Raw genomic sequence first — 19324 nt, forward strand, 5'->3', positions numbered from 1 at the left:
TACACTAATCCTATTTTCCAGCGCTTGGCCCAAAGCCCTAGAGGCTATGGCAACGCAAGTGAACATCTAAATACTACTTAAATGTTACGAGAGTTTCTGACTCATCCACCCTTTCAGGCAGAGAGTTCCAGACTCCCACCACCCTCTGGGTGAAAAAAATCCTCCTTAACTCCCCTCTTAGCCTTCTACCTCTTACCTTAAATCTATGCCCCCTGGTTATTGACCCCTCTACTAATGGAAAAATTGCCTTCCTATCCACTCTATCTATGCCCCTCAATCTTATACATCTCTATCAGGTCCCCTCTCAACCTTTGTTGCTCCAAGGAAAACTACCCCAGCCTATCCAATCTTTCCTCATAGCTCAGACCCCTTGGCCAATAAAAAAAATTCTTTCGAGTTATCAACAGTCACAGATTGCAACTCTTTTGAGTACAATCACAGTTCTTGGTTTCCGGGAGTGGGACATGAACCCACAACCCTCTGATTCAAAGGCGCGGGTGCTATGAACTGAGCCACAGCTGACAAGGCAAGTATCCCATATGCCTTCTTAACTACCTTGTCTACCTGCCCTGCTACCTTCAGGGATCTATGGATATGCACACCAAAGTCCCTCTGATCTTCAGTACTTTCCAGGATCCTACCATTCAAAGTGTAATCCCTTGCCTTGTTAGCCCTCTCCCAAGTGCATTACCTCACTTTTCCAGGTTGAATTCCATTTGCCACTGCTCTGCCCACCTGACCAGTCCATTGATATCCTCCTGCAGTTTACAGCTATCCTCCTTACTGTTTACCACCCTACCAATTTTCGTGTCATCTGCGAACTTCTTGATCATACCCCCTACATTTAAGTCCAAATCATTTATGTACACCACAAACAATTAAGGAAAGCAAATGGTATGTTAGCTTTTGTTGCAAAGGAATTGGTGTATAATTGTAAACAAGTCTTAATACAATTATACAGGGCATTGTGAAGTCACACCTGGAGTGGTGTGTGCAATATTGGTTTCCTTACCTAAAGAAGGATCTACTTGCCCTAGAGGCAGTGCAATAAAAGTTCAGTAGCCTGGATCCTGGAAGGAGACCACCTTCTATGAGGGGTGACTGAGTAGACTAGAAATTTAAAAGAATGAGGGATGATCTAATTGAAGCATATAAAATTCTTAAGGGGCTTGACAGGATAGATGCTAAAAAATTGTTTCCCTGGTTGAGAAATAAAGAACATGGGGTCACAGTGTCAGAGTAAGGGGTCAGCCATTTAGGACTGAGGTGAGAAATTTCTTCACTCAAAGAATTGTGAATCTATGTAATTTTCTACCCCACAGAGTTTTGGATGCAAGTATCTCCAAGACACCGGTTGATAGATTTTTGGATACTGAGTGAATGAGCAGATATGGGGGTGAAGGTAGAAGATTAGCTGTGATCTTGTTGAATAGCTAAGCAGGTTTGAAGGGTCTATGTCTTATTTTCTTAGGACACCAGTGGTGGCTATTTGCTAGAGAAAATCAGAACTAATACACTGCTCACTTCTTTTCCCATGGCCCTTTACCTACATCTACTTCAAATATTTATTCACCTTTTTCTTTAAAGATGTAATAGCTCCTGCCTCTGCTCCTCCTGTGGCAAGGCACTCTATTCTTCCACAACTCTTAAATTCTCCTTAATCTCACTGGTTTTAAATTTATTATCTTTGCACCTGCTGTTAATTTGTGTCTGCTTAACACCTTGATTAGATCACTGCCTTATATTCAGGAAGCAGATTATCAGGTGTTTCATCCTTGTAAAAACTGTTTTCAAGATTGAACAAGCGCACACATTTCCAACAAGCTAGTTAATTACACACAAATTGAACTAGGTTGACTTTCCGTGACATTGAAGTAGGAACTTACTATGAACTGTATATCTATTGTGCTTATATATTTTTGTCTAATTTTTAAAAAGCTAAATAATAGCTTTAAGGCAAAAACCTGTGAAACCTTTACTGGGAGCAACTATGATTTGATTTGCGCCATGTCTCTTATATAATGTAATAGATGTGTGAAACATTTTTCACCTGAACAAATTGATGGTCCAAGCCATTGGAAGATAAATATAAAAAAATGACTGTTCCCGAATTTGTAACTAACCGCACCTTCACTAATTTTAAAATTGCTGAGGTAAAGACTTTGACAGTAGTAGCTGGTACCATGTTCTTGACCATCTCACCCCAGTTTTAATTATTCAATCAAAGAAGTTTGTAGCACAGAATTCAGCAATCTAGTGCATCGTGCCTGTGCCAGCTCTTTTGAAAAAGCTGTCCAATTTAGTCCCAAACCCCAGCTTTTTCCCCATAATTTTGCAAATTGGTTCTCTCCCAATACATGCCTCGTTCACTGAGGATAATGGCATAAAAAAGTAACTACATCTGAGAAGTTAGCTGATATGGTTTGAAGTTTTGTTGCATTAAAATCTTTTCAGCAACAGTTCTCTGGAAAGCTATGCATTTTTGCAGGTTGCAAATAATTTAACAGTTTACAGGATAAGACAATTGCAGAATAAAAATGCCACCTTTGTAGTAAATGTTTTGTAGGATAGATTTAAATTGTAATGTGGGAGCTTGAGTAACTGTTGCGTAGGATTGTTGAGTAGTACTGTTGTGATACAAAGCAATGGGCCTCTTGTTTCTCTTTCACAATAAGATCTTCCCTGTAAAGGGGAAGAGTCAAAAATAGCATATCGATTTAACCACTCGCTGCCCTAATGGTCGATTAGAGTATTACTGGCAAATGAGTAGAAAATTGTATGTCTTTTCCAGATGTGTGGCCCAGGAAAAACTGGAAATGGTGAGAGTGATAGGGGGAAGAAAACTGAGACTTAAAAAAAAAAATAGTTGAGTGTACCAAGCTGTAAATGACTCACCCAGCCTAATGTGTGCATTAGGGTTTATGATTTTCCTTCTGTTGAATGCACTACAGGATTTCTAAATTAATCATTATGCTATGAGTTATATTTGTAAGAATTTTTTAAACTCTTGCTGCATGCAGCAGGTTAATTCAATTAAACGCAAATTATTATGGAAAAAATATACACGTGAAAATCTGACAATTCTAGCAGATTACCATGTGGTTCTCTTGCTGTGTCACTTCATTCTTTATCAACTATCCTCAGCATCCATTTGAATGCAAGTTATTCCGTCAAAATAAAAGTAAAGCAACTAAACTGCAGAATCCGGTCCAACCAGTTTCCATTACCACCACCATCCTCTGCCTGGATGAACTTGTTCTCACATTGAACAACTTCTTGTTGACTCCACTCACTTCCTCCAAATAAAAGGTGCTTCAGTGGGCACATGCATGGGGTCATGGCTGTGCCTGCCATTTTGTGGGATATGTGAAAAATTCCTTGTTTCAGTCCTACTCAGCGTGGGAACTCTCCATCTCATTTTCTGCTACATTGACTGTATTGGTGCCATTTTCTGCTCTTGCACTGAACTGGAAAACTTCATCAAATTTGCTTCCAATTTCCACCATTCTCTCATTGTGATCTCTCAAGGTCAATCTGAGTCTTCCCTAATCTTCCTCAGCTTCTGTCTCCATATCAACAAATATTCATTTTAAGCCCACTGACTCCCAAAGCCACCATGTCTACACTTCCTCTCACCTTGTAGGGACCATTCCATTCTCCCAGCTTCTCCACCTCCATCACATCTGTTCTGATGATGCAATATTTCACAGCAGCACTTCTGATGAGTCTTTTTCCTCAACTGAGGACCCATCTCCCAGCCCTCCACCAAACATGGTTGACAGGGTCCTTGACTGTGTCTGATCCATTTCCTGCACTTCTCTCATCCCCTTGCCCTGCCTTCCAGAACCACAATAGATTTCTCTAGACCTCTCCTTCCATCTTGCCGTCTCCGTGTTCGACCAATCACCCTTCACCATTTCTGCCACCTCCAGCATGATGTCAACATCAAACACGCCTTCCCCTCCCCTCCCCTCCCCTTTCAGCATTCCAAAGACACCATTCCCTCCTTGATACCCTGGTCCACTCGTCAATCACCATCAACACCCTGTCCCCTTCCCATGGTACCTTTTCATGCAAGTGCTGGAGCTCCAGTACATGCCCTTTTACCACCGTCCTCGCCGCTGTCCATGGCTCCAAATGCTCCTTCCAGGGGAAACAGCAATGTTCGTTTACTTCTTTCAATTTAGTATACTGTATTTACTGCTCACAATTCCCTCTACCCTACATTAGGGAGTCCTAGTGCAGATTGGATGATGATTTTGAGGAGGACCTCTGTTCAAGTCACAAGCGTAGACCCAAGCTTCCAGTGACCTGCATTTTAATTTTCCACCTTTCATGCTGACATCTCTGTCCTCAGCCTACTGTAGTGTTCCAATGAAGCTCAGCATAAGCTTGAGGAGCTAGATTTTTTGAGTATCAGCTGAGTTTGATGGTTACTAACAATTTCAGAACCCAAAGCAAAAAAGATATTTTCGAACATTGGAGTGGAGAACCTATACATTTTAACCTATTTTAAATATACTTCTGAGCATTAACTGTTATGAATCACTTCTGCACTGGTCTGGCATTTGATCCCAAATGTAATGTGCCTGACATATGAATTGGTTATGATGGGAGTACAATGGCCCATGCTTTTAGCTACAAGTATGGAGCTTGTTGGAGCTCCTAAGAAGAGACACCATAATGCTTCATTACAATGATGAGCAAGAAGGATGTATTTGAGAATTTTGTGCCCGAGTGCCCTATGATGTGCCAACCCTACAAGTGGGTTCAGTTTCACAGCAGCACTAAATTGTCGACTTGGTTTCAGTTTGATGTTGTGTCTTGAGATTGGATTTGGGGTGTATTTACACAATAATTGTATTGAAACCGCTTTGCAGCAACACTATAATTGTAGTGTAATTGCAACCTTGGAAATGTAATCTAGTGCTTTTGCATGAAAGCCTTGTTGATGGCTTAGTGTTTAGTGGGTACAGGGAACTTAATGGACGAACACATCCAGAAGATCGAGTGAGAAAACTCAGTCATGATGGTTTTGTGTCCCCCAAGATTATTAGGGATTGTGTTTATGGCTCTTTAAAATGCCACCTATTGCTGGACTGATGATGATCACACCCAGGGAAAGCAGTTGTGCAATTTGCCTAGAGCAACTTTTAGGAATTTTGGCAAGATGCTTGCTGAAAGATTGTGAAGTCCACTTCCTCTCAATGAACTTGTTCATCAAAGCCATTGATCTTTGTAACCCACTCCAATTTTTTCCAACTTCCATTCAGATTGCTCCTTCCCATGCATGGTCTGTTGGATCAGAAGTTAAATCCAGATCCATAAGATGCCCTTGTAGGAATTTTTGGTGAGATCATAATGTTTTTCTGTCATTGACATTAGCCCAGAGGCACCTTTTTCCTAAAGCCATCATCAATAATGTATTCTTGGATCAGTGTGTCTGGTACAGATTGCTTCTATTGGTAGACTTTATGCCTTGTGTATGATTGCACAAGAGGGTTGACATTTTTTTGGCAGCAGTTTCATTGAGAAATAATACACATTATCACATCTTTGAAGTGTATTTTATAACTGATTTTCAACCTAATGCAGTCCCACTGAGCAGAAAGGTGTTGGAGGAGAATGGTTCAGTTGACTATCAAAGGCTACAGCAAGAGCAGGGGTAGTGTGCCATAGGCACAGAAGATGTCATTTGTAACATTGATTCAAGCTATATCAATGCCGTAACCAAAGCAGAAAAGTGATTTGAAGAGGTTCATACATGGAGTTGTGGAAAAGATGGGCACAGATATGTGAGGTGACAACACTTTCAAGAACTTTGGAGAGAAAAGGATGGATGGAATTGGTACAGTAGTTTGCAAGAACGGAGGGGCTGAGGGTTTTTTGAGGAAGATGATTAACAATGGTATTGAGAGGGAAAGGAGCAGCATCTTGGAAGAAGGGAACAATTCAAATTTCATCTAGCATGGAAACCAGGAAAGGAATATCCAGATGGTTAACAGTTTAGTGAGAATGGAATCAAAGGAGCAAAAATTGGGTCTTGTCAATAAGATTAGTTCAGAGGACATAATAGGACATAGGATAGGAACCAGAGAAAGTCACAGGTTTAAGTTTAGGGCACAGGAGAATTTTGGGAGAGATTTAGCATGGTGGAGAAGGTAGGGGGAGCAGCAGAGGAGTTGAACAGTTAGTCCCAGACTTAGCTGCAAAGGATAACATTTTTTCACTTGGAGGTGAAGATTGAGGTGTTGGGCAAGAGGAACTTAAGGAGAAAGTAGTAGTTGGGGGTCGTCATCTCTCCAGAATTATCCTGGAATAGTGTGTGGTTTTGGCAGAGGTGCATGAGGTCCAATAGTACTAGATGTAATCCATGCAGATCTGATAAACAACTAAACAAGTTCTGTGCTACATATGCCCACATCCAAACTCCTTAAATTTAAGGGAAATAAGATGGGCTCCATACCACAGGGAACAGCAAAGATGGATGAGCATAAAGGTTTTACTGGACACAGACACATCAAAGGTGAAGGACGTGCAGTGATTGAATGAATTGATAACTGCAGGAGCATTGTGGCACATGAAAGGCCGAAGGCAAGGTAGCTGACAGCTTAAACTCTAGGCGAACTCTAATGCAGAACTCCCTCAGTAACAGCATAGATTAAGTGCTGGAATATTGCAGTAACGCTGCATCCCATTATTTTCTGATTCAAAAGCAAGAATTTGGGACTGCACTGAGCTAAGCTGGCACTTCTAGGCAGCACAGTTCAGTAGCTTGTTAGAACAGCCTAAACTATTAATATTTGATTTTTGCCAGCCCAATATTCAGTCTTCAATTTTGAAACTAGTGGATATCCTGTGACACTGCTTGCAGTAGGTCAAAGGATGCATTGTTTTATAAGAGAAACATTTTACCATATAATGTACAATGTAGAAGTGCAGTTGTATGTAATTTGATGTGTCCCTTTATGGCTATTGTGTCATTGCTTTGCCCACTTCAGGTCAGTTAAATAAAAACAAAATGCTGGAAATACTCAGATCTGGCAGTGTCCTCAGAGAGAGAAAGAGAGAGTTTATGTTTCAGGTCCGTGATCTTTCTCAGAATTTGTCAATTAAGACTGTTTCTTGCAAATCCTCAACCATTGGGGACTTTTTTTAAAAATGTGACTCTGAAAGCAAATGAGGCCTTTTTACCTCTGCCACTGCAGGTGAGTGGAGGTAAGGTTTTAACCCCATTCATTAGCCATCTGTAAACAATATATCTCAAAAACTAATGAATGGATTTCAACGGAAACTTGGTACACAGGGTATGGCCCAAGGAAGAACTGATTAGTTTTTGACAAAATTGTGGATCCAAATCCAGGAATTTTTTAAAAGATCTGTTATCATTGGGAGATGAGGCAAATTGACTTTTTGTAAAATGTGGGTTGTTTTACTTAGAATGTTGTTGGTTTTCAAATGTGTGTTGTCTTAGATACTGTGGTGGAATTTGTCACAGCTATCAAAATATGAACAGAGTTTTCAGAGCAGGTTGTTTGATGTGGATTGACCTGAAGCCTCCTCAGTGTGATGGAAGCTCTCAATAAAAAGATTTGTAGTTACAAAGCATCAGCCAGGCAAGGAAGAAGCCTCGAGGAAGAGCTGTACATTTGTAATAATATTGAGTTAACATAGCATGGGGGAGGTTTGCTCTCCACTGAGTGCCCTCTTGTCTGTTGATTTTTCTCTGTATGTTAGACATAATTAGCTTTTGTTTTTTTTTGAATGTGACACAGAAGTGTGCAAATGTAGTACCTGAAGTGTGACACATGTCTTAGAACATTTTACATGCACTAGTCAATCTTCTGGGGTGTTGCTCATGATTAGTGGGGTGTTGTTCATGATTAGTCAAAGGAAATTACATGTATTTTAATTATTTGCTGTAGCAGGAAAATATGTTACAGCAACATCTCTGGAAAAAGCATGAATAATAGATGTTCTGGTAATTTTCCTTTAATAAGCAATGGCACCATACTGTGGAACAAGTGGGAAAGAGATGATGGAATAACTTTTCCCCTTTCAACTCCCCTCGCTTGTCTGCAACAAGATGTGTTTTAGAGGGAGTGTTTTACTTTTTTGAGTGATTTTCAGTAATAAAACATGAAACAGGTTTTCGGATAAGTTTAAGCCAGAAGAAAAGTGAATGCTTATTCATACAACACCCTAAAATGTAAACGTGCTCACTCCCTCCTGCACACAAATAAAGATGGATTCTAGAGACAAAGTAAGCGTTTAGGTTATTAACAGAAATAAAAGAAGTAAATCATGTGTCCAAATTTCAGTCCTTCATGATGCGTGCGTTGCAGACCTGGATGGGTCCCCTCTCATGGTTTTTTGGATGAATGGAAGTTGGAAGCCTCTGGGTCTCCCAAGTCATGGCCAAGTTTCTGTGGAGATGGGTCTTTGCAAGTGAAGACAACTTATCCCTCCCCACTCTCATTGTCTGGGTTGACCTGTTGTTCAGACAGGGTTCTATTCTACTTGGAGAATGATCCTCCTTGTCCTGTTGGCTTGCAGACTGACTTGTTTCTGCCTGGGTTGACTGGAGTAATAAGATTTGTTATCTGAAGTCAGTTTTGATCATGTAACCACATGATAAATACTTCTGTAGCTAAAACAGAAAATGCTGGAAAAACTCGGCAGGTCTGACAGCATTGGTGGAGAGAGAAAAAAACAAAGTTAACATTTCGAATCCTTTTAACCCTTCTTCAGGTAAATACTCCTATTGCCCACAGAGATGATTTGAAGTTAAAAGCCATTGCTACACAATGGGCTATTAATGGTGGCTGTTCACACCTCCTTACGATGATCTGGTTTTTCTGTAGCTCCTTAAATGTTGAGTTCAAACACATCCTGTCTGGGGGGTCTGTTGATTTCAAGTTATCGGTCACTTGCATTTTTAAGAACTTCCAAAAGTATGTTCAGACATGAGCTAATCCTTTGCGCAGAAATCACAAAAAGTCACCTGGCCTTAGGCAGCCATCTTTGATGCATATTGTCCACTTTTTGCAGAGTCTACCTTGACTGAAGTCCATATCTTAAGTTAGGAATATGACATCCTTACTGGTCATGACTGATGTAACCATTGCAGCACTGTTCATTGATTTGAATAGGTTGGGGCAAGACAAATCTTATTTTATACATTACATGTGACAAAGCTACAAACACAACTTCTGTCTGAGCTCTCCCAGTTACTGTCAGTTAGAATTCTTTGTACGCAGAAGTTTGGACAGCATTAACATTTACCACTGAACCATTGATAGTGCAGCGTGTATCTTGCTGTTGGAGGACTCTGGCACTGCTCCCTGCCACCTCAGCACAAGTGTGCTGGGACTTATAGATGCCCTGCAACCAATTTTGCAATTTTTGTAAAAATTATGCCCTCATTGCCATTGCACTGTCTGGAACCTTTTGTGGCACTAATACTAATCTAGTCGGTCTTTGTCATTGCGTATGAGGAGCCATGACCTAGGACAATATTCAGATAAAGCAGGTTAGAAAGCAGAGGACAATTGGACCAGACACAATTCAGTCTCCATTTTAAAATCATACATTCTGTTCTTATTTTTACATTCCATTATAAATTTATACATTCTCACATATATTGGAAATCGCCTATGTAAACTTATACTGTAGTCATTACACTTTGCTGGTAGTGATGCTGCTCCACTCTTAAGTCTACATAGGCAGTTGCCATTCCAAATATGGACTTGGGAATTTATAATGGAAAAGATTGACCAGAAATATGTACAGATGCAAAATTTTATAACAAAAATAACATTGGTTTGGATCTTAAACAAAAACAGAATTACCTGGAAAAACTCAGCAGGTCTGGCAGCATCGGTGGAGAAGAAAAGAGCCGACGTTTCGAGTCCTCATGACCCTTCAACAGAAGTGACTTCACAGTCAAGTCACAGCCTTCACTTCTGTTGAAAGGTCATGAGGACTCGATACGTCGACTCTTTTCTTCTCCACCGATGCTGCCAGACCTGCTGTGTTTTTCCAGGTAATTCTGTTTTTGTTTTGGATTTCCAGCATCCGCAGTAGTTTTTTGTTTTTATATTGGTTTGGATCTTTTTGCCTATCAGAGTTTGAACCCCAAACATTGAAAAATATTGCTAAAAAATACTTCATATTAAAACTTTTGTATCAAGATTACTACATTTGAAATTCTTCAGAGACTTTGTTGTTCTAAAGGCTTTACATTTACCACCATTTCAGGCATGTGAATAAACAGCTTATTGATCTGGCTGGTATATGCACATCCTTGCATAATGCAAGACTGTATTAAACCTGAGCAAAATACAGAAACAGCATACTTCACACTGATTCCAATAACTTGTCAGCAAACAATTCCATGAGAAGTTTGATGGAGGAAGGCATTGGGAAACAGAACTACTACTGACTTCTCATGATTGGCATGACAAATTATAAAAATGGTATAACCTTAAGATGATAAATGGGAGATTTATATAATCAAAAGAAAGGCAACCAAGCTTGCAGGAATTTCCCTGTGTTGGTCAAAGACTATAATCATTTCTAATTGGACTACCTGCCAGAATATGTTTATCTAACTAGAATGCAAGGCTATTAACTGGTGGTTTATAGTTGCAGTAAAAGAAAAGCTTCAGACTGTGTTTGAAAATTAAGTCGACTTTTTGCTTTCATTGGCTCAATGCAGATCTCCCTAGAGCTACTTGTCTTGCAGCTTGTGTATCTGTAGTAGGTTGCCTTTAAAGGATTTATGTTCTGTGTAGGTTATTGTAAAATTACCTATTTTTATGTGGTGCTTTTGACAGGTTCCTTTGCAGCTGATTGAAAGTGTTGAATGCCGTGAAATGTTCCAGCTTCATTTGACTTGTAAAGACTGCAAAGTTATCAGGTACAAAAAAGCATCTCCTTTGATCCAAATTTATTTGTTTCTAGATTTTTAACTTATGTGTATGTATAATGCTAAGTGTATTTTAGATTAAAGGCATATTCTTTTAGATATGTTAATGTCAAATTTATGGAAACAGTATGCATTTGTAGTTATTCTGACATTTTTTAAAACTTCTATAAAATTTTCAAACTAATCATGCAAACATTTCATGCCTGTGGAATATTGGGGTAATTCTACCTAAATTAGTTGCACGATGAGAATCATAAAAGTGCTTACCTGATTTATTAGGACTTGGAAAGGCTTTTGTTGAACTCTACTTTCTCCTTCCTGCCCTGAAAAATACCACCCACAATTAAACAACCTGATGACGGTTATCCTATGCCATGCCTTCATTGATACTAATTTGTAAATGGTTGCAAGGAAATGCAGAGTAGGAGGCTTGGTTGAGGTGCTCAATTTTTGCTTCCAAGTGATGGCCTGCTAAGTGTGAATTTGAGACATGGGGAATTGGCATGCATGAACTTGTACTCTAATGCAGTATTAGGGACACATTGGTGCATTGTACTGGTGGGCAATGGGTATCTGCAATTCTGTTGAAAATACTTTGGAATATACAGTTGAGCCTGATTAGCGTGCATCTTGATTCAAGTGTAGTTTTCCAGCATAGCTTTTCTTTTTGAGTCCGATCTATAATATTTTAAAAGCCTGTCTATGCATACTTCCTGTATACAAAACTAGCTTTCCTTTTGTATGACAGAAACCTGTTTTTATCAACTTTTGCCACTAAATTTAATGTTCACATTTATAATGAAATTGTCCACATAAACTTATTACACTGTAATTCCACTCTTCTTCCAGTGATCATGTTGCAACATTCATGTTTTGTGTCTATGAGGCTCCTTAACATGTGCAGCAGAGAAACTATGCTCTTACAGGCATTAATTCTCTTCTCCAAATAGCATAATATATATAACAAAGAATATGACTTTACTAGAGTAAGGCTGCAAGCTTGACCTGATTATCCCCTGGCCTCTGACCCCACTTGACGTTAACATTACACTTGATCTTGAATTCCTGTATGCAATACCATGGGAAATTGACTTGTGTAATATAATTTTGTAATATAAACCAAAAATAATTTCTTGTAAGAAATCAGGAAGATTAGCAAATAATCATTTTATCTATTATAATTTGATTAGGTAAGTTCCTAAAACTAGTTCCCAAATGCAGTACACTTACCGTTAAGAAAATAAAAGAATTTGCATTAATGTAACGCATTTCACCATTTCCGTATCAGCCCAAAATGCTATACAGCCAATGAAGTACCTTTTGAATGTAGCTACTGTTGTGACATAGGGAAATGTGACAGCCAGTTTGCACACAGCAAGATCTCCCCAATAGCAATGAGATATATAACCAGATGATTTATTTTAATACTGATGATTAAGAAATAAATATTGACCACGATACCAGGAAAGCTACGATGTTCCTCTTTGGATAGTGTCAAGGGATCTGTTATGCCCGCCTGAGAAGACAGTATTCCCAACAACTTAGCACTTGTTCACTGCTGCACTACATTGTTGACCTAGATTATGTGCTCGTGTCTAGAGAGGGGCTTGACTCTTATGATTCAAAGATGAGTGTTGTGATTGAGCCAAAGCTGAAGCTATGCAAAGTCTAAAGAGTTGTTTCCTTTAACAAACATGCCCATTAACAAGGAATCTGCTGAGTGCCCTTAAGAGTTAAAATATATGGCATCGTATAAATGAGCATTGAATTTTTTGTAATTTTTACCATCTTCCATTTAACCCATTTCATACATATGATTTTTTTTTTAAACGTGAACAGGTGTCAGTTTTCTACCTTTGAGCAATGTCAAGAGTGGGTAAAACGTATAAACAATGTTATACGACCACCAGCAAGGATAGAAGATCTCTTTGCCTTTGCTTACCATGCTTGGTGTATGGATGTATATGCTAGTGAAAAAGAGCAACATGGAAACTTATGTCGACCAGGTATTGTTCATCAGTGTGTTAATTTCTCCAGATGTAAAGTGTATTTCCTCACCATGATATTTTCCTCAGGAAGGAAGTGGTTTTATAACAAAACATTTGCAAATGTCAAGAACCACATTTATGAATTTGGCTGACAGGAGCTGCTTTTGTTGCTGGATATATTCAATGTAAACAATGGTCTTCTCCCCTTCCTTCCCTCCCCAGGCACTAATCTTCACCAGCTTTGATGTTTATAGCCTGAAAATGCTCAGTTCTGGATTTCAAAATCATTATTTGAAAGACATGCTGTCATTTCAGAAATACAACTGCTGAGGTTGAAGATTCATTACCGAATCTCTCTGAAATTAGTTAGTCCTAGCTGGGAGTGTGGTAGGGGCACTACAGTTGATCTCACTGCCGCTAGGCTAAGGAAGGGAAAAATAAACTAAAATCCCTGCTTTTGATCACTGTTGAGTGATCCTCACTGCAAAGTATTTGTGCATGGGCAATGAGTGAGCTCAGGATGTCCCATAGTCAAATAAGCCAGTACAGAAAGAAGCATAGTTATTTGAGTGAGGTATCAAAAGGTGACTAACATGGTTGCAACCATAATCCCAATATCAGCCAGGTAAAAGTTATAGGGCAGAATTTTCCCCCCCATCAAGGGGGAGGGAAGTTCAGGAGCGGGCGCATGCAAGCGTGCCTCCGATTGGCGCCCCCAATTGGGGGCGTGCTGCCATTTTACATGGGCGGGCTATGCGCTCCCTGTGCGGGCGGGGCGGCGGCGGGAGGGGATTCCCTAAGCCGAGTGTGTGCTATTTCGCGCATGTGCGCAAAAGAGCGCACTCATCTCCCTGAGGCTAAGTGCTGCCTCAGGAAGATAGGCTCCAAACGTAAAAATGTTAAAAATAGAAAAATAAAATTTCCCTGACATGTCCCCTCATGTGACACTGTCACATGAGTTGGGACATGTCCATCACTTTGTTAAACTTTTATTACATTTTTAAAAACCTACATGAAACCTCATCCCGCCCGTGGATGAGGTTTCATGCTTTCTCTGAAGCCTGCCAGGGCTCCCAGCCTGCCCGTCAACCTTAAGATTGGACGGGCAGGTCCTTTAACTACTGCAATCACTTTTTAAATGGCCTCAATTGGCCGTTGACAGGCCGGTGGGCGCACAGCTGATTCGGCTGAGCCCCCACCGACCTGAAAATTGAAATGACGGGTGACATCAGGAGTTCCGCCCAACGTCACCCCGCTTCATTTTACATGTCGGCGAGCGGGCCCCACCCCCGCTCACCAACCGGGAAATCCTGCCCATGGAGATTTTTCTTTTCAATGTCGTGGTCATAGCTAGCAGATATCTCAACTATAATATTTTTTCATTCACAGTGAACGTTCAATAGATCATAATTTATGCTAGAGATTTGCAATTCAAATGTTTTGAGTAATTGAAGAAGCTACTGATAGTTTATGAAGGCAGAGAAGGAGCAGCCACTTAAGTTGTCCATTTCTGTAATCTCACCTTTATTTGTTTTCAGGGGAGCATGTTGTTTCAAGATTTAAAAATGAGGTTGAACGAATGTGCTTTGATATGCAAAATGCATGGAGGATTACCAACATCAATGATAAATACAAGTAAGAAATTGATTACCACCATTGCTCCGATAAATGCTTATTATTTGATTCTTTAATTTTCTAACCTGTGTTGACCGATTGGGCACAAATATTTGATTCTGTTACTGCAAGCCATTGAAAGTATGAGTAGGTTTGTCATTGTTATTTCACATTTAGAAAATCGGTCAGATGAAAGTTAGGTTGATACTGTCTTTTTGTGTTGTATCATAACTTATGTGCATGTATCCAAAATTATTGTTATCATCTGACTTAAGTTAATGTTGATTCTTTTGTAAACTAAGTTAATCACTTCCCTGAACAGAACACAAAACTCCTGTGCTATTAAATACTAGAATACTTAAGGTTAGCAAAAGAACATGTTCAAATAGCAAAACTTTCTATGTATTATCTTGAACATGGTTAAAATGTTTGAAATAAAAACATTTTTATAGTTGTGTAACAGGCAAGTATAGTGTGCTCTGCTCTGTTACAACACATGTTGGTACCATTAAATATCTCTAATTTTTAGTTATAATAACACAGAAGGAGACTATTTGTCCCATTGAGTCCATGTCCATGTAGAGCAATCTTAAAAAGTCCCATCAGCCGCTCAATCCTCGTAGCTCTACAAGTTTATTTCCCTCAAGTGCCCATTCAATTTCATTTGCAAATCATTTATCACCTCTGCTTCCACCATCCTACTGGCAGAGAGTTCCAGGAAATAATAAACAGTGCTTTAATTATATTTTGAGGTGTTATGTAAGTGAAAGATGTTTCTTTTCATTTATTGTCTTTTGTATTCTTTGACTGTCAGCGTTACTAAATGAAAAAAGTATTAGGCTAAATATTGTTTATCTCAAATTGCAGGTTGTGTGCTAGTTACCCACAGCAGTTACTTGTACCAGCTTGGTTAACTGACAAAGAGCTTGAGAGCGTTGGAAACTTTAGATCATGGAAGAGGATTCCAAGTGTTGTCTACAGGTGAAGAATTGATTCATAAAGATGAGTCAAAATGAGCTTAGTACTAAGTGTGCATTTGAACATGTCCTTCAGCTCATTCTTTCGAGGAGAAATATCTATGATAAAATATTGAAATTCGTTTTTATGCGAAGAATCCATTGAACTGTCCACCTTCACATTAACAGCAACCTGTCATCCCAGTAATTGAAATTATTCTGTCACTTTTTTAATGTAAATTCTTCTCACCCGACATAGCATGCCTTTGAAAATGAACATACCCTGAACTGTCCAAGCGTGGTATCCACTTGTGTAAGTGCTTGTTGCTAAGCAGTTACAGAATGTTGTCTAACCGGGAAAATGATTTCCTCAAGATGCCTTTTGGGCATTGCAATTCATGAGCTATCTGCAGGCATCTGTAAACTGTCTTTACACAGTCATTTATGACTTCACTAAGTTCAAAACCAGTTTAGTGAATATTCACTTTTCTGTTGAGTTGCTTTTCAGTTTGCTAGCTGACCACCTGACTTGATGGCTAATTCCATCTGAGTGGTTTTGGGCTCAATACACAATAATGTTGACTCAGATCACTGTATGTGTGCTTACAGCATCTTCTGCAGCAATATTTGGCAAGAAATTAAACCCCTATGTTTCAGAAATTCCCTGCCCAATTTTTAGAAATATTCTCAGATTTCTCTGTTCCTGTTTTCTTTACTGCAGCCGTCTTGGCTGCCTCAAGTTCAACTCCCTCTTCAGACTGTCACCTACCAACATGGCTGCTGCTTTTTTCCCAACAAGGAGTTAGCTAAATTTGTTAAAAGGTGGTGTGCTCTCAACTTACATTAGTTTCACACATGCAATCAATGCATAATCTACTGAAAATGGAAACTGAAAAGATAGGATGGATGCATAGAAAAGCAAAGTAAGTTGCAAGCTTTGCATGCCCTTTAACTGTATGCTGCTTCTTGGTATATTTGTGCTCATATGCATATGTTTGATGGTTTTCTTAACTGTTTTATTTCCACATTGTTCTTGGTGTATTCTTCCCTTGAAGAGAAAGTTTGCAAAAATTTGCAGAAAAAGTTAGTGCAGTTAAAGCTGAAGATGAATGTTGAAAGCACATTTATTTTTGTCTTGACAATACATACTGTTCCTCTTTTGGAAAAGCAGGCTTATGTCCTGCTTCAGCCAATGAACCAGTTGCTGATGGTTTTATAAGAATGAGCTGGGCTGAAATGCTCTTTAATTAACTTAAGGTTTCCTTTATTCTGCATTTGAGCAATTGTTTACACTTCAACTTCTGCTGGCACAACATAGATCTGGAAACTTCTTTTCACCACTCTTTCACAGTATGCTTGACTACTATCTTGCAGAGCTAATAAAAGCAAAATACTGCAGATGCTAGAAATTTGAAATGAAAACAGAAAATGCTGGAAAAACTCAACAGGTGTGACAGCATCTGCAGGGACAGAAACCAAGTTAACATTTTGAGTCCACATGACTCTTCAGAGCGGGCTGAGCTGTCCAGTCCAGTGTTTTCGCTTTTTCTTTAAGACTGTGTCATCAGCTTACAAAAAGTTAAGAAAGATACATTACAGCTATTGAAGTTCAAAGAAATGTCAAACTTAAAAATAACAGCACCTTTTCTAAAGGTTTTAGCAGTTTTTAAAGCAATTATCATTTTTCTGACCATGCTTAAGCAAAAAGAACATCAGTTTATATACCACACCATGTCTTCTGGATGTTACAAGCGCTTCACACTTCATGAATTATTTTTGATGTGTAGTGACAATTTATGTAGGCAAACATGGCAAAACAGTTCCTCAGTAAGATCCCACAGTAATAAATCTCATCCGTTGTCAAGGTTATTCTTTCTATCATTTTATCTTCCCTACAACCCCCAGTTTTGTACCAGTGGCACTCTTGAGCCTAATGCACAAAGATATGAGGACAGATCTGTGATGATGCGCTCTTACACTTCAACACCTGAACTTTGAGGTCTCTTACAGCAGAGCCACCAAGATTTGAAACTCAGGAAATCCTAGACCATAGGCACAAATGCATGTCCTAGCACACTTTGCAATCATTAATTATACCCATGGTATTTTTTTTTAGAAAAGGGATTTTAATGTTTCGCTTGGATCTTTACACATCTTGTAACATTCTTGGCTACGTTAAGCAGACACCTTGTCATTGGGTCTATCCCACTGCTGTTTTGAAACTGGCTTCTGTGTGGTGCACAAAATACCTGTTTGTTCTTGTTTACTTCCCCTACAAATAAATAGGTAAATAAATTTTTAAAAAGACAGACCTGATTTCCATTGTTTCCCCACTGTGTTATGGCTGTGATCTAGAACCTTGTGTGGTGATTTATGCTACCCAATCTTTATTCTTTAATGGTGAAACTCCCACATCCAGTTACCTAATTTAAAATTAATCACAATTGAATCATTACCACTAATAAAAATTTATATACTTTAAAAGTATGTAAACAAGTATACTTGCTTTTGCTATTTCAGGCACCAGGGCAACGGAGCAGTGATTGCACGTAGTGGTCAACCGGAAGTCAGCTGGTGGGGTTGGAGAAATGCAGATGATGAACACCTAATACAGTCTGTTGCAAAAGCTTGTGCCATGGACAGCAGTCCCACCAAACATGTTAATGGCAACTGTATACGAGATTTTTCTAATGGTAGTGACCTATCTGATGGAGAATTTGGTAAGAGTTATAATGCTTTATTTTTGCATATCACTGAGCAGCTAGAATAAATTTTGTTTTTGGTCAATGTCATATTGTTCTAGTGGCACTTTTGCTGATGTGATTAGTTTGTTCATAAGGCTAGTTCACAGCATTGATATGAATTAATTGTCGTTTAATTTTAGATTCTTCAATGACTAATACAGCTGGAGTAGAAAATTTATGCAGTCCACCACATAAACTTCTAATATTGGATGCTAGGTCATATGCAGCAGCTGTGGCTAACAGGGCAAAGGGTGGTGGGTGTGAATGCCCTGGTGAGTATCAGCATAAAAATATAAATAGTGTTGGAAAGAGCATTTAAAACTGGTGCAGCTTGTATTTCAGGATTTGTAGAAATGGCAAACGAGCCTTTAGGGGGCTAATAATGGCAGATTTTTGGATCAAGTGGTTGTCTATTGATTAATACCTGAATATAATGAATGTTCTCCCTTATCTCTCTACTGTGACTACTTTGTATCTGTCAGTATTTCACAGGAATTATTTCTGCAGGTATTTATTAATGGTAAATATGTATACTTGGAAAGTTGGGAGACATAATAAGTTAAAGCATACACCTTTCACAATTGGAACCTGGGCTTAAGTTGTACTTAGATTTGCATCTAAGCAGATTATCTTCTGTGTTGGCTGCAAAGGGTTTATCTGGCCTTACTTTGGGCAGTCTTGAGTTGGACCCTTGTGAGTAAGAACATAAATATGAGAAAATGCAGCACTAAATTTGTAATCTCAATTCAGGAGGTCAATCTAGTCCTAGTCATCTAGACACAAGGGTGACATTTAAACATCAACACAAGTGCAAAAAGAATCAAACTGATATCTGACCTGGAGAAGCCTGAGCCAGGAGGAAACGCGAGAGAAATTTTGGTTTTTCACTTCAAAAGAAGTTGTATGGAAGAGGTGATCCTCTAAAAGTATATGAGATTGGAAATCATATGCACAGGTAATAATCCCCATAGAGACCAATAAAATTCAAAGAAATTCGACCTTCCAGTGAATATTGCGGATCACACAATAAGATATCAAGTTGTAAGACTTTTACTGAAATCACCTGAAAGCAACATTGACTCAACACTATTT

The 19324-nt window shown here is 39.0% G+C and overlaps 1 protein-coding gene across 13 annotated transcripts in view; it reads left to right on the forward strand.

The window, feature by feature from the left end:
* mtmr3 (myotubularin related protein 3) overlaps positions 1-19324 on the forward strand; it is a 100966-nt gene that overhangs the window by 52769 nt on the left and 28873 nt on the right. For 12 of the 13 annotated variants that reach the window (XR_013578192.1, XM_078554094.1, XM_078554085.1 and 9 more), the window contains 6 exons: positions 10839-10921; positions 12770-12936; positions 14457-14553; positions 15400-15513; positions 18009-18208; positions 18373-18504. Coding sequence is in view for 12 of the 13 variants with exons in the window: in XM_078554094.1 (XP_078410220.1) it covers positions 10839-10921; positions 12770-12936; positions 14457-14553; positions 15400-15513; positions 18009-18208; positions 18373-18504 (793 nt within the window). In the remaining variant the exon portion in view is untranslated. Of the gene's footprint in view, positions 1-5331; positions 5351-10838; positions 10922-12769; positions 12937-14456; positions 14554-15399; positions 15514-18008; positions 18209-18372; positions 18505-19324 lie in introns of those variants that run through there. The other variant, XM_078554092.1, reaches the window with a different exon arrangement.

Source organism: Cetorhinus maximus, chromosome 12 (genome assembly GCF_964194155.1).
Source record: "Cetorhinus maximus chromosome 12, sCetMax3.hap1.1, whole genome shotgun sequence".
Taxonomy (NCBI): domain Eukaryota; kingdom Metazoa; phylum Chordata; class Chondrichthyes; order Lamniformes; family Cetorhinidae; genus Cetorhinus; species Cetorhinus maximus.